At 39.6% G+C, this 21,924-nt stretch overlaps 2 protein-coding genes and 1 non-coding gene across 22 annotated transcripts in view; all 3 read left to right on the forward strand.

The window, feature by feature from the left end:
• Positions 1–5,757, forward strand: part of LOC130570785 (formin-binding protein 1) — a 54,904-nt gene extending 49,147 nt beyond the window's left edge. For 17 of the 18 annotated variants that reach the window (XM_057361243.1, XM_057361240.1, XM_057361244.1 and 14 more), the window contains one exon: positions 11–3,346. In XM_057361243.1, the coding sequence (XP_057217226.1) occupies positions 11–189 (179 nt within the window). In that variant the 3' untranslated portion in view covers positions 190–3,346. The other variant, XM_057361242.1, reaches the window with a different exon arrangement.
• An 899-nt stretch (positions 5,758–6,656) lies between these two features.
• LOC130570821 (U6atac minor spliceosomal RNA) lies at positions 6,657–6,784 on the forward strand. Its single transcript, XR_008965019.1, has one exon. It is a non-coding gene; the product is annotated as a U6atac minor spliceosomal RNA (small nuclear RNA).
• A 20-nt stretch (positions 6,785–6,804) lies between these two features.
• On the forward strand, positions 6,805–12,524 carry cenpt (centromere protein T). 3 transcript variants are annotated; one of them, XM_057360658.1, is made up of 14 exons: positions 6,805–6,899; positions 7,229–7,331; positions 7,880–7,979; positions 8,903–9,041; positions 9,171–9,264; positions 9,346–9,488; positions 9,594–9,675; positions 9,911–10,059; positions 10,134–10,760; positions 11,033–11,485; positions 11,581–11,680; positions 11,761–11,907; positions 12,043–12,147; positions 12,222–12,524. In XM_057360658.1, the coding sequence occupies exons 2-14, from the start codon at positions 7,243–7,245 to the stop codon at positions 12,349–12,351; spliced, it is 2,358 nt and encodes a 785-aa protein (XP_057216641.1). In that variant the 5' UTR covers positions 6,805–6,899; positions 7,229–7,242; the 3' UTR covers positions 12,352–12,524. The 3 variants fall into 3 exon arrangements, with proteins under 3 accessions (XP_057216641.1, XP_057216640.1, XP_057216639.1); XM_057360657.1 differs by lacking the exon at positions 6,805–6,899 and adding an exon at positions 7,081–7,115; XM_057360656.1 differs by lacking the exon at positions 6,805–6,899 and adding an exon at positions 7,099–7,137.
• The last annotated feature ends 9,400 nt before the right edge of the window (positions 12,525–21,924 follow it).

The raw sequence follows: 21,924 nt of genomic DNA on the forward strand, positions 1-21,924 counted from the left end.
CCGTCTGAAGGTAGTAATGAAGGTACCATCGCTGTGGCAGAGGGTGAGCTCTTGTACGTAATAGAAGAAGATAAAGGTGATGGGTGGACGCGTGTTAGGAGAAATGAGGAAGAGGAGGGTTACGTCCCCACATCCTACGTCGAGGTGTTTCTGGACTCCAACGCCAAAGGTGCTATAACCTACATTTGACTCCTGACAGGGCTGTATGACCGAGTGTGCGTTTGTGTATAACACTCTTCACGACTTTTTTTAGATCAAATTGGACTGCTTTTGGTGACTTTTCCAAAGAGACTACATGATTGTATGTTTTAATACTGTACAGTATGGGTTTAGATATTAGTCCACCATAGTTTCATATGGTAACAGCACTTCACATAATAATCACGGTAGTATCTTGTTGTATTGAGTTGCAATGCATGTCAGACACATTTGGGGTGATATATGCAAGGTTTTTTGGACAGTTTTTCAAAAAACATCATGAAGCTTCTTAGACGAAGACATTGAATTATTTGTGTGTTCTTCCCCGGATAGTAATATTGGATTTTAAACAATATACACGTTATTAGCATTAGCCTCCCCACTCGTAAAAATAAGTTTGTTGGTTGAGTAATAAAATACTAAAGCATAAACAAGAATAATTAGATTAGTCTATTAAAGGTGCAGTTTCAATTTTTCAGTAAAATATCCAAAAACCACTAAGCTAGTGTTATATATTTTGTTCATCTGAGTACTTACAATATCTCAAATTATACTTGTAAATCGTGAGAAAATCGCCATTCTAAACAGTGACACGGGGCTGTCAATGGCGTCATATCGTTGTTGTTTTGATCGTGCACCCTCTAACGGCGGTTTTTATAATCTGCACCTTTAAATATTATATTAGTCACATTTAATTGAAAATGACATCATCTTTATGATTCTTTCTACACTGTAAAAAATGATTCTGGGTCGTAGTAGATATCAATAAATGAATTGAGTAAACTTTACAATAATACTTAATGTTCTTGTTTTTTAACCAAAATTTAATTTAAAATTATATAAAAATCTCGGAATTCTAAATGCACAAATTATTGAATGAATTCATCTTAATTTCAACATGTTCAACCCACTTAAACGTGTATAAAGGATCTTTACTTAATTATTTTGTTGTGGGACTACATTAATTACACTAACTGAGCAGTGAATTTAGAGTTCCCAGCATGCTTTGCATGCGACAGCATTAGGAGAGTCATTTTTGTGAAAAAGTGCTATTTTATGGGCTTTACAATAAATATGAAAGACTTGACAGTGTTTATTGTTCAGTTGTCTTTAAGATTTAGAAGAGATTCTGTTTGTATTTTTGAGTTTCGTGGTTAGCATCGTTCAGAAGAGTGGTGCTTGTGCTCAGGTCATGGTAGAGCTCATGATGTGTGTTTTTATACTCTGTGAACAGTAATGCTGCTAATGCCGGTACTGAGACAACTCTCAGCTTACTTGTACATCGTATATGTTGCAAACAATAATAAATGTTAAACTGAAGTTAAAAAGAACAAGAAGTTAACTCGAATGCTCAAATGAGTATTTCTTCTTGATTTTTTTAAGTTTATCATGTGACGTGCTTAAATAATTTAGGTAATTTGACTTGATTTATTCATGGACTATTGCGTTAAAAATAAGCATTAAAGTACGTCAAAATATTTTGTGTCATATTATTACCATAGTATATATCCGTGTCGTTTTTTACAGTGTATATGATAATCTCAAGATTAGAATCATCTGTAGATTATGTACACACACATAGTTTACTGTCAGAATGTATTGATTCCTATCTTACTATATATGAGACATCGTTTTACAACATACAGGCCGCACACCGGGATCGTGAACAGGGATTTGGAGCTTCAAAACGTGCAATTTATGTAGGAATTGTGACCCTTTCTGGATGTTTTCCCTACAGAGCTTTTTTCCTGGAGAAGGGTTTATCTTTCTGAGGGTGAGACTGAAAGTCTGTCAGTGTTTTGGTCTGTACACATTAAGAGATCTCGAATGAACCTAATTTGTCTTTTTGTTTCACTACCCAAGACTTGGAGCTGACTTTCTTCATGCTTTTTATTTAAAACTGCATGAGTGATTCACTCTAATGGAGTGCCGGACTCGGTCATGGGAACTTGTACATCAGTTTAAAAATGCATGAAATTATTCACGTCAGATGAATAAAGAGAATCCTAAAGAAATAACCCAGAATCATTGATAATAGAGTGTTTCTGCATCTTGAGTGTTGGGTTGAGCTTTTCGTTTGGTGTTGTTTGCAATAACGCATGTTTTATATAATTAACACGGAATACAAATAAACCATTGAACTTATATTTAAAGATACCGTGACACAAAAATTTGTGTTTATACGATTCATTATTCAGTCCATTTTGTTGTGTGTATTGTACTCGACTGTACTTGTGAGAGCATACATCAAATGTCATATTTGTGTGTTTTGTGAGTGGGCTTTTCACACTTCACAAAATCACCCCAAAAAACAAACGAAATCATGTACACTACCGGTCATAAGTTTACGAACACTTGAATGAAATGTTTCTCGTTGTCTTAAAAAGGTTTTCATCTGAAGGTGTATGCTTAAAGCGACACATTAGAACTTTTGCTCACGGCTCCCCCATGTGGTTGATACGCGCAATTATCTGTTACCAGTGTCGTAAATAATGTCACTGTTAAGCTTCCCTGAGGGCAGCGCAACACGTGAATTTATTTACTAAGCTGATGAAACAGGCGAATGCCGAAACGTTGTTTAGGAACCATCTCGCACTTTCCGCAGGCAGGGGATGGGCTGGGCTGTGTGTACTGACCCTATCACAGAACTTACAGAGTGTGGTTGCAGCCGCTATGAGGCTGTTCAGGTAGCGGCGGTAGTAGAATTCGTCCAGTTAAGAGTTGTTCTACCACGGAAATCATTTTAGAGACATTATTTTAATGTCGAAAAACTACAAAGTGTTGCTTTAAATGTCTAAAATTAGTTTTATAGACAATAATAAAATTGTGCAAATATAAACGTTTTTCATTATAAACTAATATAAAATAAAAATGTCTTTGACCAAATGGATGACCTTGACTAAATAATGAAAAAAGAGCAGCCAATAAGAGCGCAGAATAGCTGGGAACTCCTTTAATGTGTGTGACATCATTGTTTGTGACCAGCCAGGCCACATTTCAGGGGGTCCCCAGATAAAACCCAGCATCAGGCCCGGTTTAACTTACTGTAGTGTGAAAAGCCCGCAGGAAATTTACAAATGGGAAGCATCCATCATCTCACCGTGTCTAATGTTTTATTTTATTTGTTTCATGTTTTTTGTTTGTATGACTGCAGATTCGTAAAGTGTGGAAGGAGGACTCAGTGGTGCAGGGCAAACAGCAGCCACATGTGGGGAAAACTACAACCTACACTTCATGGCCACCCTAGAGTGAGACAGACAGAGAGAGAGAGAGAGAGAGAGAGAGAGAGATTATAGAGGTCTCTCGGCCTAAACGCATTTGTAACTCTCCTGCTGTAGAGAGAAACGGCAAATCAAAGGAATGAGAACTATTATGACATTAGATTTATTACCTGTCTGTTGTTTTATAATGAGGTTAATATGATCTGCATATATATCATTTTGCTTTACGGCTGAGCTTCGCTGAACAGTGCTAAATTTCCTCCAGCCTGTGTGAATGATGCGTGTGTTCGTCTTGTTTGTGATTCCCTGATAGGTCCCAAAATCTACTCCAAACCCTGGAAATGTGGCCTGGAAAAGGAGCTAAATTTGCAGTACCTCATCTGATCTCTTACATTTACATACTCTTCCATACAAAGTTACAGAAGCAGAACTTGATTTCCTTTGGTTAATTTATGCTTAGATGTCAAAAGAAACAAAACGACGATGCTAACCATGACGTATTATGAAATTCACACACACAAGGGCTCCTTTATCAGGCCACACCTCTTTATATCCTTTGATTTCATCTCCCAAAGATAACAACTGCTAGCCATTGGTTGCTAACATGGCTGTCACAGATCATGTGGGCGGGGCTTCACTGGCCAACAGCATGCCTGCTTGCCCTGGCACCTCCTCTGTCTCCGCCCTTCCAGTGCACTTACCTGTTTGTCTGTTAACCGTTCATCCTTTCTAACTCCATTTTTTTACACATCTCCCTTGTTTTGCCGCCGTGCCCTGACGTGATGTGCGTTTCCTTCATCCAGTGACTTTTCTCGCTTTTCTCACACTCAAGCAAGCACTGTTTTGATTTGCTGGATGGGGAGCCAGTTTTTCTGTTAACAGACTATACATACATGAATGAACATGATGATGTCCTGTTGATATGTATTTATTGTGACGGATGTTATGTTTTCACGGTTTTACCCTGTGGAGCAGCCGGCCGAGAACCTCGCAGGAAATCCATATGGAATGTGGGGGTTTTATGTGTTATGGTTTAATGTATCCTGAGCCAAATGTACATGTTAACCAGACAAATAACATGCATCAGCTGCGTGGCCTTCATATCTTAACCTGAATATTTGAGAGACTGGACTCCATGCTTGAGGTTTTTGATTTTAACTGATTTGTTTTCCTTTTTTATTGTGATTACTGTGGTTTGACAGTTTTCTTTTTTCTGTCAAATCTGTGAAGAGATTTTTTATTTTTTCCCAATGACTACTCGCAACTCCCGGAGGCACATATTCATTTTTCTTTTATATATTTTTTAATTCTCTCACATGTCATGTTGGGTCCAGAAGAGGTTTGAGTGTTTTTCTAGCGATTGTTTTCCTTGAGTAGGATTTAAGTTTAGTACATCTAGTTTTTCTCATGCCACAAAACTGCTATTTAAAGGTGAAGTGTATCAGTTTTCTCTCCTGTCCTTGCTAAATATGCAGAGAAATCTGAACGTAACATACAGTATAGGACGCTGTGGCACTATCAAAGATCTTAAAACAGCTCTGTTTGTTTGAGCTTCCTGTCCAGGCTCACAAAGCAACATTAGCTCAACCAAATCTGTTTGTCCGAACAATGGCGTTGAGTGTTCGAAAATTTTTGCAATTCCGTTAGGTGAAGCCGGGAGCTCGAAATCAACACACTTCACCTTTAATGCTAAAGGCTTTTTAGAATCATTATTAAGGAGTTATGAGATATTTTATGTTGAATACATTGCACAGCCTCTCCCGAAAACAGACTGACTCTGATGGAACTGTAAATATGAAAATGTGTGATTAATGAGAAAGTTTTGAAGAAGAAAACATTTCACTGTCTTGGAGGGAAACATCATTACACTTGTCTTCCAAAAACATTCTTTGAGTGGAAAATCAATTTAAAACATTTCCACCTTTGAGTCTATGCTGTCTGTCACCATATGGCAAAAATACACCTCTACAAATGAAGGGAGCTCATATTTGGCCCCAGTGACAAAATCCACGCTCCCAACCTGCTCTACAAAACACCATTCCCAAATAAGAGAATTATAAATATATGTATATCTATACATGCAAGTCTATAAATAAGAGTGAACCGCCAAACCATGGAAAGAGTCTATTTTTAAATTTTGATTCATAAAAATGTCCCAATATCTTTTCTCTCCTTTGCTAAATGAATTTAACCTTTTGGTGGGATCTGCCAACTGTTTGTTTTGCACTTTTTGTTTGTTTGTTGTTTGTTAAATGCTTGTGTTTTGAGCACTGAATACTTTGTATGTGTTAACTGTGCCAATTAAAATAGAGGGAAAATCAAAGAATTATTGTCCCAGCGTGTTACTTTGTGTGTTGATCTACATTGTGTAACCTGGAATCTTTGTGGAGACCAGCAGAAAAAAATCAATATCATATATGAAATACTTAACATGAATACCTACAATTATAATATTTAAAGTAATTTGTGATGGTGTGGTTTTACTTCTATGAACACTGTATTGTACATCTAACAAGTCACAATAAGCAAGTGGCTGATAGATTAGTCAGGCCTTTATATACAGATGCACTTATAAGCAAATTAAACACACATAAAAACGTGTTTGTATTTTCACATTGATATCGTTATTATAAACAAAAGCTTTCTGTGGTATGTCAGTTACATAATGACAAAATAAAAATGGGACATTATCTTGTTTTCTTCATGCTTAAAAACAAGGAATAACCACGAGCTTTACATTTAAATAGACACTTGTATTAGCAATGAATGATTTAATTAAACTACATGGACTTTTGTATAGGGCTGGGAATCGATTACCAAAAGAACCGATTCGGAAGCATTGGGAATCAAGAGTCGATTTTATGAGTTGGAACCGATTCCTCTTTAAGAGCCTCCCATTTAAAAAAGGAACCGTAAACAACAACAAAGAATTTTCGAACCATGAATTAGAAATGGAATCCGGAATCGAACAGTCTTGTGACGTTTTGCTTGCCTCCCAATGATTGGTCAAGAACGCTCCCCATGCAAATGAGTAAGCGTCTAAAGAAAACGTCTTAAATTCTAGACACATGAATGCAAAATATGTGCTTTCAGTATGCATTATACGTGTATACTTATACAGTATGTAATACATTGCGCCAGAACCAATGTCGTCATCGCGACATAAAATAGTCACCGTCACTGTGTCTGATAGGCAAAGCCAGACGCTTATATACTCGGAACCGACTGTCATACAGCGTGTTGTATGAAAGGAGAGAAGGTTAGCACTCCCCTTGACAAGGATGGAAGAGGTCCTAGTGACCTTCAACACACATATGGTTAAGGCACTGCCACTTACTTCGTGGCATCTCTAACCAAATTTTTTCCTTACTGTTTATGTGAAGAAATCAGATTCCATTACGACAGCTCAACCTGCCCATGCTCCAAATGTTTCGGTTGGAGTGTTACACATCCACGTTGAGGAATAGTCTACAGTGAAAAGTACGCTTTTCATATAATTGGCTCGCTTTTTCAGTTGGAATCGCTTCATGTTTCCCACTTGCTTTAAAAAAAAGCCTTTGTAAAATGACTATATGTACATGTAGAGAAGCTAGCGAACCAGTGCTAGCAAACATCACGCGCGCACGTCATTGTTGCGTCACGCTGGTCAAAATCTCGCGATGATTGTTTGAATAAATGGCGGGCGGGAGTCGCGAGGTTTGCACTTCCTTTTTCAAACGTACGACGTCGACCAGTTTGTGTTTGTTGTTGAATTTTAAATGGTTTATACCTTTTCGGTTGCTATATATATATATATTTGTATTTCTTAGTAAGTTAAGCAGCGATGGATTCGGTGGATGAGGATGTATCTGCTCGGGATTTGTTGCGGAGGGTCCTGCATACGGAGTTACCCAGATCTCCGGTTACCAGAAGGTGAATATATTCACTTCAGTCAGATTTCTACTTATTTTAAAACGTCTCTTTAACATGACGATGTTCTTGACGAGTTTATACAATGGGATTAATCAAGTAACGTTAACTGTTATAAAACGGTAAACACGGTGTTTGTACAGACAAGACACGACTGTGTAACGTTCGCCTCTAACAGTTAAATAAATGCTTGTTTTACAGAACAAACACAGAAACGTAATAAATGTTATACACGAGTCTATATCGTATACTATTAGTAGTAACGTTGCCTAATAAGATCGCACAACTGCTAACATGACGTATCCATGACATGATATAAATAACATAGACTGTTGACTGTTCATGTCAGCTTGGATTGTCTATATAATGTGGAATTGTGAATTTGACTAAATTTTGTTGTTTTATCTGTTTGTATTCTATAATGATGTATAATAGTGAGCTATGCATTTAGAAGTATAATATACTTGTTCACCTACAGAACAATGGTTGTGTATATCCCTTGAGATCAGAGGTGTGTTGTGTATTCAGTTGTTTTGTGTTGTGTGTTTTAGTACGACCCATGTACGCCGTAGTGCGAGGTTAAATCGCACTCCTGGACTGGAGAGCCCTGCAGTCGCCCTGCGCCACAGACTCAAGCGGAAACTTCACGAGGTACAGTATTAGGGATGTAACGATTCACTCAGCTCGCGATGCGATTCACGATTCTGATCTCACGATGCGATTTATTCACGATTTATTTTGAAAAAATGAGTTGAAACAAATTCGAAATGAACAACGTCCCTTGCATTATTTCTTAAATGCTTCACGTTTCTTTGTATGATAAAATAATGTTTTATTTCAAATAACAAAACTTTCTTTGTATGATAAAATAATGTTTTATTTCAAATAACAAAACTTTCTTTGTATGATAAAATAATGTTTTATTTCAAATAACAAAACTAAACTGCAATTTTATAACAAATTAATAATAGAAAAAGACTCTTTAATATAAACAAAGTAATACTGTCTGTGCTTTTCTTGGATTTTTTTGCATTTAAGAAATATCAGCATCCACGTTTAGGTTTGCAGTGAAAATAGCGGCCCCTGCTGTTCAAAAAATGTATTGAGATTCAGTTCAAGCCTCAACCGATTTGAATCGTCGCTCATTATAACCGATTTTCAACCGGCTCACGGTGAATCGTTATATCCCTATACAGTATATATGATGTTATTTGTGTGACTTTGCTCGTAATATTACCTTATATCTTCATTTGAGTTTGACTCGATCTCTTTCCACAATCAGAGTTTGGAGGGGTGATGCTGTCGATAGATCTCGGCTTGGGCGTTTGCATACATCACACTGTCGTACATCATATTGTGACAATACTTCACAGGCTGTAAATGTGGCCATTTGCGTTGTAGGCTTTGACACTATAACTTTACTGATTTGTAAATGACCCAGCTTAGTTTCATCAGATGTATTTTAACGTTATGACTATGTAATAGATGAAGAGTATTGTATGTGTGCTTTTTTGTGGTGTAGCTGTAAACGGTGTGTTTGAACTCAAAATCTCTGTATTGTTGATGTGTTTCAGAGCACCCAGTCACCTCTGCCTCCACCTAAACGACAGAGGTCAACAGGAGGGAAGACGAATCCTCCGGCTGTAGCCACGCCCCCTCTGTATGACGATGACGTCACAACCCGTGGCCTGCTTAGGGGAATCATTCAGATGGGTGAGCTGAACTCTTAAACCTTATGAATCTTTCATTTCCGCACACTAGCGGCACCAAACAGAGTTACTAAAAGCCATGTGTATTGTCAAAAAAAAGCAGCATAGAAATAAAAAAAGATTTGTTTTTCAGACACTGAGGCGTCTTTGCTGATGTCGGGTCAGCCTGCGGTGCAGGACGCAGATCCATATCCAGACTCCAGTGTTTCCAGCGCTGGAGAGAAAACGTTCGTGCCAGTCTCTTCATTCCTGTAATGTTTTAGTCATCTGCGCTCTGCAGGTTGTGTGAATGTGCTGTGTTTTCTCAGTGAAGGTCTGTCTGGAGCTGAGCTGTCTGATCTGACCCTACACACCGAGCCTCTGACACATGTTGTGAGGGGGCTAAGTCGCAGGAAAACGCAACGTGCCTTTAGCGTGTCTGCGTTTGAGAGACAGCTGGACGAGCTGCCAGGTTCTCGCACATATTTTTGTTGCTCTTGCAGTCTCTTGCAACATAAAATCTATTTTTTCCCTTCATCTATAACTTAACCTGAATGATAATCTCATAACTTCCCAGACAAATCCGTTGAGGAGGGTTCTGTCCCTCAGGAGAAACAGGATGTGTCTCAGGATTTGGATTTCTCTGCTGGGTCTAAAAGGTAAAGTTGCTCAGGAATACTTTCAGTATTTTGGTAGATGAAAAAATTTGCATCGGTATTAACTCATTCTAATTTTAGGTAAAAAATTGCATTACTGTTTAAGAAAAGTCTGAAAAAACTGAAAAAATAAATGCATGGAAAATCTTTTTTTCTATAATATTCCATTGTATTCTAAAATATTTATAGACCAAAAATGTTTAATAAAATGCATGAATGTGTATGATTGTTTTATCAGTGGCCTGAACCTGACTTTAAAAAGCCCGTTTGTGGAAAAGCGCACTGAGAGGGCGGGGCTCAAGCGGAAGGTGACCAGTCGGAGGCTGTGTTCTGTGGATGTGTTAGATGAGGCAGTTCAGAAATGCCTGGAGCAGGCCCCTCTCCCAGGTTTGCACACAGACTCGGAGTTTTACGCATTCGTTCAATTCTGCCCATATCTGATGCCCTTTTCCTTCTTTTAGATTACGCTGAGGTTCAGGATGGAAAAACTCTAGAAGATTCTTCATGGCAGAAGTTCACGCTTGGCCTAAGTGACGTCACAGAACTTTACGTACAACCTGCGGCGTCAACTGTTCTGCAGAAAAAAGACGACACCGTCGTACCAGATGCTGAGATGGAGAGGGATGCTGAGAACGAGGAAGAGAGTGCTCTGGAGACAGTAGAAGAGGAAAACCAAGAAAACAAACAGAATTATGTCGACGAAATTCAAGATGTTCTTGATTCTGAATCCGTAATCCAAGAAAACAAAGACTGTGACGTGGAATTGGTATCACAGGAAGAGATGGTTCCTTCATCCCAAGAAGCAGAACACAGTGTGTCTTTGAGTCCTGAAGATGACATCATGCTTGCTCCGACGCAGGCCATGACCGAGTCTGCTCCTGAACCTCAGGATGTAGAGGAACACGATCTAGAGACTGAGGAGGACATTGAGGAAGAGAATGGTCGAGGGGATTCAGATACGTCACAGGATTTGGAGAGGATAACACGCAGAGCTCACCGCTCAGAGGGTGGACGTGCTTTCCTAACAGTTCCACCAGGCCAGAGAGTCACAAAGAGTTTGGGGGCTGGATTGAACCCCAGAGAGAAAGGTGAGAGGAACTCAAAACTCGTCGTTTTGTAGTGGGTAATATTAATACAAATGTATGTTTGTGATATGTTACAGTTCATCGACCAGTGAGGGAAAAGCAATGGTTGTGTTTTCTGGGGTTTTTTTGTTTGTAATTCTCTCTGGTTAAATCCTGAAAATTCCTCATGAATAAAACTGTAACTTCTAGTTATGCTCTAAAACATCTCCGGAACAGGATGGTTTTGAAAATTGCCGTATAACAAATGGTTGGAAAATGAATTGCATGTGTTTCAGATCTTCTGGAGCTTGGTAACAGGAGCAGAGAGGATGTTCCTGATGAAGAGGTGGAACCACAGGGCAGCCTTCTGTCCCCTCCGCTGTACCCCGCAGCAGGGGTCACCACTGAGCAAAGCCCACAGCAACGTGAGGCTAGTCTGGATGGTGAGGATTTGCCGGTCGTTGAAGGGACAGAATTTACCACATCCGAGCAAAGATCACATGAGACTAGTCTGTCTGGAAAAGCGTTGCCGGATACTGAAGAAGATGATCCCCAAGAGGTGGAAAACCAATCAGAGGATGAGAACATGATAGATTCTGAGCCAGCCAATCAGAGCCCTGAACCGCATTCACCTGCTCAGGAGGAGGAGGAGGAGGAGGAGGAGGAGGAGGAGGAAGAAGAAGAAGAAGAAGAAGAGGAGGAGGAGGAGGAGGAGGAAGATGATGATGATGACGATGCTCATAGTGAAGGTAGCTAAGTTTCGCTGCTTTACCTTTTAACGGTGTTTTGCTAAATCCATCATTAAAAGTATCATGTCATTAATGTGTTTGTTTGTTTGTTTCAGAACTGTCCATGAAAACTCCTGCTTTTGTGAAACAGAAGAAAATGATCGCAAGTGCTAGTGCTCAGGCCACACCCACAGTCCTTAAAGAACTGAATTCTGGGTAATTCACAGGCATCATTCATTTTTTCCAGTGCTTACTGTATTTCTTTCTTAATATAAATCAAAACTCGATTATGTCAGTCCCGCTCCTCAGGTTGTCAAACGACGCCCCAGACAGAAGCGTGAAACGGGTTCTGATGTTCTGCCCAAGAGTTACGTCATGAGCGTCTTTAAACATTTTGCCAAAATGAAGGTGGCCAGTGACGTCTACCCGGTCATCAATGAAATGTAATAAACCACCTTTGTTTTACATTCAGTTAAGTTTTAAATACGAAATAGCCCACCCTAACATAGCTTAAACTAACCCCTATGAAAGTTTTGACGCTTACGACAAGATCAATACTTACTTTATTTTTCCCATAGTCTGAAGAAATACTTTAAACGGCTAGCAGAAGATCTGGAGGTTTATGCTACTCACGCCAAACGTAAAACTATTGAGATTGAAGATTTTGAGCTGCTCATGAGAAGGTAAGATGACTCTGATAAAGATGAATGCCTTATTCTCTGTGTTTAGCAGCTACAGCTGTGTTTTTTTCTTTCAGGCAGCGCTTTGTCACCGACAGCATGCCTGTCAATATACTGATAGAGAAATATCTTCCACTGGAGTATCGCAAACTTCTCATTCCGGTGGCAACCAGCGGAAACAAAGTCGTCCCGAATCGAAGGAGGTGAAAATGTAACGTCGCCCCAAGAATTAAAGACGATGCAGCTTGCCTATACGCATGTGGTCATGTAAATGTATTCTTGCTTTGTTTCAAATGCAATGTCCTTGTGTTCTAGAAAAGGATGCATTGTGTAATATATTGCTTTAAAAAATAAATTCTTTGTTCTTTGTCTTTTTTTTGTCCATTTTTTTAAATTACACTCAGAAAACAGTTCTTGCACATTAAAGAGATACTCCACCCAAAAATTAAAATTCTGTCATTGTTTACTCGCCCTCAAGTTGTTCCAAAGCTGTATAAATTTCTTTGTTCTGTTGAACAGAAAGAAGGATATTTGAATGAATGTTTTGCAACTGAAATTTCTGGTACACCATTGACTACCATAGTAGAAAAAAAATGTATTTTTTTGTTCTCTTAAACACAAAATTAGATATTTTGAAGAATTAGATCTGGGGGACCGTGGAGTACCTATTTATTTGACCATCCCATTAATCTCAGTTGCTTACATTCTTCTAATATTTTTGTTTGTGTTCATTAGAACAAAGAAATGCATACAGGTTCAGAACAATTTGAGGGTGAGAAGTTCATGAAAGAATTTTCATTTTTGGCTGGAGTATCCCTTCACAGACAAAATTACAAGTGTGTTAGTTTGATATGGCCACTAGATGGCAGTCAAACTCTGCTGGTGCGGTATGGCAGAAATTTGGCTATTGGGTTATAGACCAGAAATGATTTTGCTAAGGTTTCTGCTAAGTTCCCAAACTGCATCACATTAAGAGACCGTACCCACAAATTTATGATATTTTAGTCCATAGAATCGCTCTGAAATTGGGAAATGAGTTTGCTGATGTCTACCAGACATAATTTATTCGTTTAGCACACACTTCCATCCAAAGTGATTTTAACAAGTCTGATTGTTCAGAAAAGTAGTGCAGTAATGTTCAGCTCTCAACAGGCTGTCTGATGTGTGGAATGAATCACGTCTGCAGCACAAATGGTGCGAGACTAATCACATACCAGTGTTTAAAACCTTCGAGTTCAGGGTTTGCTCCCATTCCTAACCCTGAGTGTGAGTGTGAGCAACCGTGTTTAATGCCATAACTACTTATGCGTCGTGTTGAAATATGTTAAGAAAGGTTTTGACATCCTTAAACCAGCTAATGGTCAAAATCAGAATTGCATTCCCTTCGCTAATGAGCATAACAGACGTGTGTGTGTGTGGATGTGTGTTTTACAAGGCTAAGTCTGTTTCTGACATTAGAGGCCCCAGACAGACGCTTGATTCCTTTCTAAAACACTCCCGTTTCTCTGGATTTCTTTCGTATCCCATATTCTGGATCCGGTTTACATTCACGCCGTTCTCATTTCAGAATGAATTTTGCTGAATCCGACTCATCCAGTCGTTGGGTCCCTGTGGCCCTCTGGGGCTCCGACCTCCTCTTTCCCCTCTCCTGCATGCAGCGACCCTTACGCATTCTTCACTGCGTGAGTCAGCACTGCGCTGGGACCGGCAAACTCCATTTGTCACGCCGAGTTTCATTACAGTGTAACACTTAAAGCAAACATCGCTTGAAAAGCCAACCTCTGACAAGCCAATCTGTTCTGTGTCTCCTTCACAAAACCACACACTTGGGTCGCACAGCGTCCCAGCGGCCAGAACGCGTCATGTAGTGTGACTCACCGGGCAAGAGACCATCAACAATGTGGCTAAATCTGTGAGCGAACACGTGCGCGAAGATGAGATTCAAACAGTGCGCATGATGTCAGATCTGTGAGAGTGGAAATCGGTAAGATGCGCAAAACGACACCGTCTTTCGTTTCTGGTGTGGATTTAAGATGGAAATGTCAGACAGCGTGTCATCGTTCTTCGTGTCTGTTGAAACGATTGAAACATTCATCCGAGAGTTTGAGTTACAGGGTCTCATGCCGTTGGTCACTAGGCGGATGTTTTGGTGTTGGTCTGGGTCTGTTTGTGCAGTGTTGTGTGAATGTTTTCTGCTGCTCGGGCTGTAGATGAAGTTTCCGTTTTTTTGGCGCTTTCTCGTGTTCGTCTTGCCAGAATTTGGACCCGGCGGACTCAAAACAGTTTCATCATCACTGCGGGACTGAGTCACACTGCTACTCACACAGAGCGAGAGAGAGAGAGAGATTGTGTAGTGTACATCTCAACAAACGTTCAACAGCTGGGAATTAAAAGTAAACGTTAAAACAGAAAGGAAGACGTCTTAGCCCCTAAAGCTTTTTGGCCTGTTGTGTGTTATTGAAAAAACATGACAGCTGTCTGCTAACCCATTGCTTGAGTTTTAGTTTTTGCAACCTCTCTGTCAGAATAAACCTGCTCACAGATTGACTTCAGCATGCACAAGCCCCTCACGTGTTCCTTACAAAAGTCTGGTTAGTCTTAATAACCCGTGCTTTATTAGCTAGTGCCATCTAACTCTTTAATATGGATTTGGTTATACATCGACCTCTTTTCTGTTTCTGGCTAAATGAAACATGACATCTAAAACCCGCAAAAGCGAGTCATTTTCAAAGGTGGTGATTTACCAGAGCGCAATGTGGCATCTGTTTACCAAGTAGTGTTCTGACATTTTTGTAGTTTCCTCTCATAAAGATGCCGCGGTCCAGATCCCTCTCACAGGTGCCGTTCTGGAACATTCTGACATCAGTCACGTGGACGTTCCAGAACATTTTCCAATCTTTTCCATTACGACGTGTATCTGACTTTGAGAGATTGAAGTGTTTTAGGTTTTGTGTGTGTCACCGCTGTAAGTCATCTTGTCTTCCAGGAGACATCTCCGACATACTGAGAAGTCCTAACCAGTGACCACATCCTCTTCTCTCTCTCTCTCTCTCTCTCTCTCTCTCTCTCTCTCTCTCTCTCTCTCTCTCTCTCTTTTCTCCCTCCTTTCAAAAAGACGGGTTGGCGGATGGAAAGTGGAGATGAAGCCTATTTTCCCCCACTCACCCGAAAGATATATCGTTTCCTGTTTGAAGGCCAGTTTTTAATGTACACGTGGATTTCGCTCATCTGTTTAATTTCCCCTCCGTCTTTTTATTTTTTCTACATCTTATATTACATTTCCTGTTCCCCTTCCTTTCCTTTAGTTTTTTCGTTCTTTTTCTTATTTCTCTTCCTGTCTGTAACTTAAATCATTTTAGCCATTACGTCAAGACGGTAAATTTCGAATTTACTTTTACAATTGCATGTTTATTAAATAGAATTTACCAGAATGTCATTTGCATTATATAACAAAATACCTAAGTGGCATCTGCGAACTATGAACATGTTTCACTCAATTTTTGACGAGCAGAAAATAATTTACAGTAAACTGTGTAAAACAGATACGCTTTATTTTGAGTTTGAATCAATGCCACTTGGTTTGACATTGAATGTATAATCATAGTATTTCATTCTGAACACAATGTTTACTTGCGACTGGCTCATTGTAGATAGTTTTACAACAATTGCTTCAAAACCTTAATGGTTTTCTGTAAATGGTTTATTTTAGAATGACTAGAGGATGACACATTCGTTCACACTTAATACCTTTTAATTATGATTCATTTTCTATCGATATGAAACCGGTTTTCTAGGTTTGTATGTCATAAGTCTTGTTCCCTCTGTGTGTGAACATACAGTACACGTGCCAAAAATATGGAGAAGGGTCTGTTGAACAAATGTGTTTTAGCAGAGCATGACCGGGGGTCCTAATCCCGGATTGAAAGCTTCTTTGTTTATCTTTCCAGTTATTTCTCATTGGTTTAATTTGCTCTGATTAGTCGATGGTTTGATGGTCCGATTGGCCGATTATGGTTTGAAATGTTCCACTGATGTTTATACTGGGCCAGGGAACCTTTATGTCATACAGAACCATGTAAATTGTTTATAAAGCATTTTTGAAGCTTAAGTAAACACAGTTCTGCTTTGCAGTCTTCCTTTATATTTAGCCTTAGAAACTATTATCCGATGAGATGCTTACCTGTGAAATGTGAACATTTTTTGTGAATTTTTTTTTTTTTTTTTAAAGGCGTAACCCCTATGAAGACACTGGACAGCTTCATGCTTAACTGAGACCTCCTTAAAAGGTCACTAAGGTTGTAGTGTTTATACGTCTTTAAAGGCACAACAGAAATAAATTCCCCTTGCTCTCTTAAAGAAACGTCTTCTGGCTACTTTTAAATACAGTAATACCGCCAGCTAAGAAATATTAAGCCATCGCCCAGAATCATTGGAAAGGACAGATGGTAGGACAGGGAGAGAAATGAAGAAATGTTCTCAACATGGCAATATACTGGAAAGCGTTCACGAGTATTAGTGTTGGCGTTTGCTTCTGGCTTCTGGATTAGAATGATGGGCCACTTCTTCTCCGACCTGTCAATCTTTCCTCCATTCGCTTAAATATATCCAGTGTGATGTCTTCGGGCGTGATGGTCGAGATGTCTTGCTGAAAAATGACTCAGAGCTCTGAATGTTCTCTTGAAATAACATTTGCTTTAACATCTTTGCGAGTCTTGTTTTAAGTATGGTGGTTTAACAGAGCTGGATCGAGCTAAGCAGTCATGCTTGGCTTTACATCATACATAATTGCCATTATTATACCGGATGAAGTGATTTAATCGTAGGAGACCCCAGAGATGACTGGTTACCTAGAGACAGCCTCTAAGTGGGTTTTTAAATGTATTTTTTATTACAATCCTTTTGTTTTTACTTATTAATGTCTCTGTGTTGACTTGAGGTGTTGACACATTTTCGCAGTTCTTATTTCCCTTAAATAAGAATATTTGTGACAAAAATATGGTCAGACATTACCATGTCATTAATACCGTGGTAATGTCCGATATCCATACTGTGGTACTGTAAGATACCTAAAGAAAACCATGACCGTGTTAAAAAATATTGTAATTTTGAACAACGTTTTTAACGCCATCCCACATGGAATAATACTGTAGTATACTAGTTGTTATGGTAAATTGTAGTATTTTATTGTACAATGCATCATAGTATTCTGTATTATCTAAAATGGGTAATCTGTAGTAAATACCGCAGTATACCTTATAATATTTAGTATAGAAAGGTTGAAAAACTATATAATATCTATACATTTTACTACAGTTTACACTAAATAACAACTAGTAGGATTTACTTAATTTTTCGTGTTGTTAATTTGTGCACGTTTTTACGCACACTAAGTAAATTATACTATGTCCAACAACTTGACAGAAACATGTTAAGTAATATAAAAAAACTGTGTGCATAAATTATGCAAATTAACACAAAAATAAGTAAATCCTAAAGTTGTTTGTCAGTGTACTAGTGTAAACCGTTTTTGTCATGTGGCACGGTATTTAAAATATACTCTTGATCACTTTCAAATATCATTTATTTGTTTAATGTGTCTTTTTATTCATTTCTTTAAGGCTGGCACAAATAGGAAACTTGATTGATATAAAATCATTTTTATGGTAATTTACATTATTGACCTGTAATTAAATGGTTGTTTATACTCTGCACAGTTTTCTCCAGAAGTGCATCCTTCATACACATTTATTTACATGGGTGTTGCCAAGCAACCATCTAAACATTGCTTCCACATCCCCCCCAGCAGAAACCCCCATCAGTGTTGCCTATAAATGCTGAGGACACATGTGAGTTCACACGCACGCACACACACACACACATCTGGACTGAGGCAAGAGAATGCCTTTGGGATGTCCAGGTGCAAGTGGTAGTTTGAAATGAATGAAAGAGGGGAATATACAGATTGTGTGTGTTCGTGTCAAAGAGGGATTGTGTCTGAATGTCTGAGATGGGGAAACTATATAGAAATTATTATTCATGCTTTGATAAATTGAAGAGAGGAAATGCTCACCCATACACTTCTCTTGACGCTTTTGAAACATCAATAACTTTTTATGAACTCCAACGAATCATATTGTTTCATCGACCCAAAACACTTGATTTTAAAATTCTGATTTTAAGAACCTGCAATATTTTGTGAAAACACAATTTCCAAATACCCACATATAGCCAGAAAAGTTTTCAAATTGTTAAGTGTGATTGACTGTAAGGTCTTTATTTATAGCCTATTTCAGGTGAGCCCCATCTCTGAACATGATGTGAGCGAGAGCGTGGGAGAGAACGTGTCTTCACGCCCTTCTGCTGCTTTCAAAAGCCATCCATCACGTTCTTTTCTCATTGCGCTTGCTCTCAATACAAGGCAAATGTTCTCTCCATCTCTTCCTCTTTGGCTGTCGTCCGTGTTTCTCAGCACCCTCACCTCTCCTGCGTCCGAGTTTTGGATGGAGAGACGGCGCAGGAAGCTGGGCCCACGATGACATCACCACCCCTGTGTTCCAGCTCGCATCTGGAAGCGCTCAAGTTTCAGAACAAGAGGGAGAGTATGAACCATCTTGGCACTTCAGCATCACCAGCGCGGAGGCAGAAGTCCACAGAGAAATGGAGGGCTTAGGAAGGTGGCCCATTGGACAGAACCAGGGTGTGAATTACGTGGGAGTTTCTTTTGACTCCCCCCACACCCCCTAGGATGTCAAAACAAAATGTTTTACTTATTACACATCTTACAGTACAATATTCGAAGCTGGTTGGTGAATTATGACATTCTGTGGTCATTTTTGTGTTTAAATAATAATGCAAAAAATGACTATACGGCTTAACTATTGTAACTGAAGTTTCACAATGGCATTTGTCAACTCCTGCAAATTTACTATTGTGTGACTAGTAAGCATTGTTTAACTAAGATATTTGTTGTAAAACTGGTTATACAAATGATAATCAATCTGCCATGTTTACTATGCTTTTACTTTCTTAAGGGTTGTGACGGACAACATTCGTGTTCGTGGGTGGGAACTGTGACAGCTGGCTGGAGGAAACCTTGCTTCCAGTGGACACATTGTGCCCCTCACCTCCACACGAGCACCTCTCCTGCTCCCATTTGGAAACTATTAACTCAAGACGGCAACCAGCCGTATCTTCTCCGCTTTCATAAACAACAGCATTTCAGATGACATTGTGCTCGCGTTGTTTAAATGATGTACCAGTACCGATCGGTTTATGTCGTATTTTTTCGTCTGACAGCATCGTGAATGTAATGTTTATTCTCCACAGTAACTGTGAGGAGTAGGGTTCGTATGGGGACCAGGAGAGCGCTGGACTGACACGCCCCTTCTGGCCACTAGGGGGCAGATCGTCCTCAGAGCCCATACAGGAGTCACGTGACTTTAACTTTAAAAGTCTGTAAATGAAATCATCACCACACAGGCAGCATCTCTCTCTCTCTCTCTCTATTTCTCTCTCTCTCTCTAGGACTTACTTTTTTCTACAGAACACAAAAGAAAATATTTTGAAGAAAGTTGGTAACCAAATCGCACTGGTCCCCATTCACCTCTATTGTATAGACACAAAACCAATGCAAGTAAATGGGGGCCATTCTTCATAATATCTTCTTTTGCGTTCTGCGGAATGAACTATCACTTTAAAGATTTAGCTTTATTGCATAGTAAAAGAGTCTATTGGTAAAGTGTAGAAATATTAAATATACATTACAAAACTTGCATGACAAACAAATACGCACTCACTCACTTTCTCTTTGTCTCTCTCCCTCTTTGACATTCACTTTGCCTCTTTCTCTCATTTACATTGTTTTGCACAATGTATTTGAAATACGAAAAGATCACGTGGCACAAACAGTTTGGGTTTTTTTGACCGTACACGGTCGGTTACATATTTGTAATTATATTACATGCAATATAGACTTTGTGATTACATATTAATACCAACACATTGGTATTCGTGAAGGCTGCATGAAGAGAAAAATTGAAATTAGAGAAGAAACCACACTGCACATGTGTGACATACTGTGTAAACAGTTTATTTTTTATTAAAGCATGTGCAATCTCATTTTCCTTCTCTTTATCTTTCCTCGATTCTCCAAATCCTCACGTCTCTGGATCAACAGTTCCATTCCAGGTTGGTTGTTTTTTCCTCAAAGGCAACACACACAAATGTACACCAGTATGGGGAGAGATGGTGAAATGATTTGCTTGACCCACAGGATGAGATGGAAAGAATTTACCACAGCTGGTCAACACGTTAAGAGAAGCAGAAAAGAAAGGAGGGAGGGAGAAACAGAGGGAACGGCTGAGGGGGGTGTTGCTTATTTGTGTCATCTTTTCCACATTCCTGTTTTGTGACCAATCCAACCGTCTCACCCACTCGTTCTGACTTTCCGTCTGTTTCTCGCTCGGGGGGGGGTCCGTCATGGCAACTCCGAGGGGCAGATCCAATCCATGTGCATGCCCAACAAAGGCCTCCTGTCTTCAAGACGCTCCAAGCAGGGATTCCCCTGTGTCCTTTCTCCTGCGTTCCACATTTACGCTGGCCGTGAGTTCTGCTCTTTTCAGGTGGTTGGCAGCGAGCTCTAGAACGTTTCCAGTCAAGTTTCTCGCCGTATGTTGTAGGTCTTTCAGACGACTGTGGTTCATTTCTAGCACATGCACATGGCTCACAAATGGTGCAAATAGTTGCTTTGTTCTTAACAAACACGATTAATGCACATTTGTAAACATCCTGCCGTGTAGGATCACATACTATAAATATGGACCGAGGTTTTGTTTATTAACATGTGTTCCTCCTCAATTGATAAAGCATTGCATTCACAGTGCCAAGGTCATGGGTTCGGATCCCAGAGAACACACATACTCGCAAAATTGAATGCACCATAACTTTGGATAAAAGCTCAATTCTAACATTTGCATTTAGCAGACGCTTTTATCCAAAGCGACTTACAGATGAGGTAAACAATGGAAGCAATTGGAACAACATAAGGACAGCAAAAAGCATAAGCGCAGTAAAACTGGTCTCATATAGCCCAGCACAGCACACAAAGCTACGTTTATTTTCTTTAAAGAGTAGAAAAGAGTCAGAACTAATCGGTCAGGTGCAGGGCTGGACTGGGAAGAAAAATCGGCCCTGGCATTTTTAGGCCCGCATCGGCCCTCCTCTGAATCTGTTGACGGGGGGGTGCATGCATACGTGTCTTTTGCATTTGCGTTGCGTGCATTCGCATTTATAATACGTCCGTCTAAGCGGCCAATGCCTCCGTTCCGGCCCCATACGTTAGCGGCCCAACGCCTCCGTTCCGGCCCCATACGTTAGCGGCCCACCGGGAAAACGCCTGGTACGCCAGATGGCCAGTCCGCCCCTGGTCAGGTGCTGCTTGAAGAGATGTGTTTCCAGCCGATTCTTAAAGATGGCTACAGAATCTGCTGATCTTGCAGCAGCGGGCAGATCATTCCACAAATGTTCATAAAACAGTTCATGCAGTTCATTGCTTTTAACGCAGATGCTGACGTTTTGCTTGTCTGTGTTACATATTCTCATTGCCACACCACGTTTTAAGGTCCATGTTTTAAACTTCCAATCATATTGTGAGTTTAATCCTGAACAGACAAGACCGTGCAAAAACATCTCCATCACAAATCCTGCGAATCTCTGGATGTGTTCCTTTTATTTCTTTTTGCACGTTAATCACTGGAGCAGAGAAACAGGAGAAATGTTGGA

Source organism: Triplophysa rosa, linkage group LG19 (assembly GCF_024868665.1).
Source record: "Triplophysa rosa linkage group LG19, Trosa_1v2, whole genome shotgun sequence".
Taxonomy (NCBI): Eukaryota; Metazoa; Chordata; class Actinopteri; order Cypriniformes; family Nemacheilidae; genus Triplophysa; species Triplophysa rosa.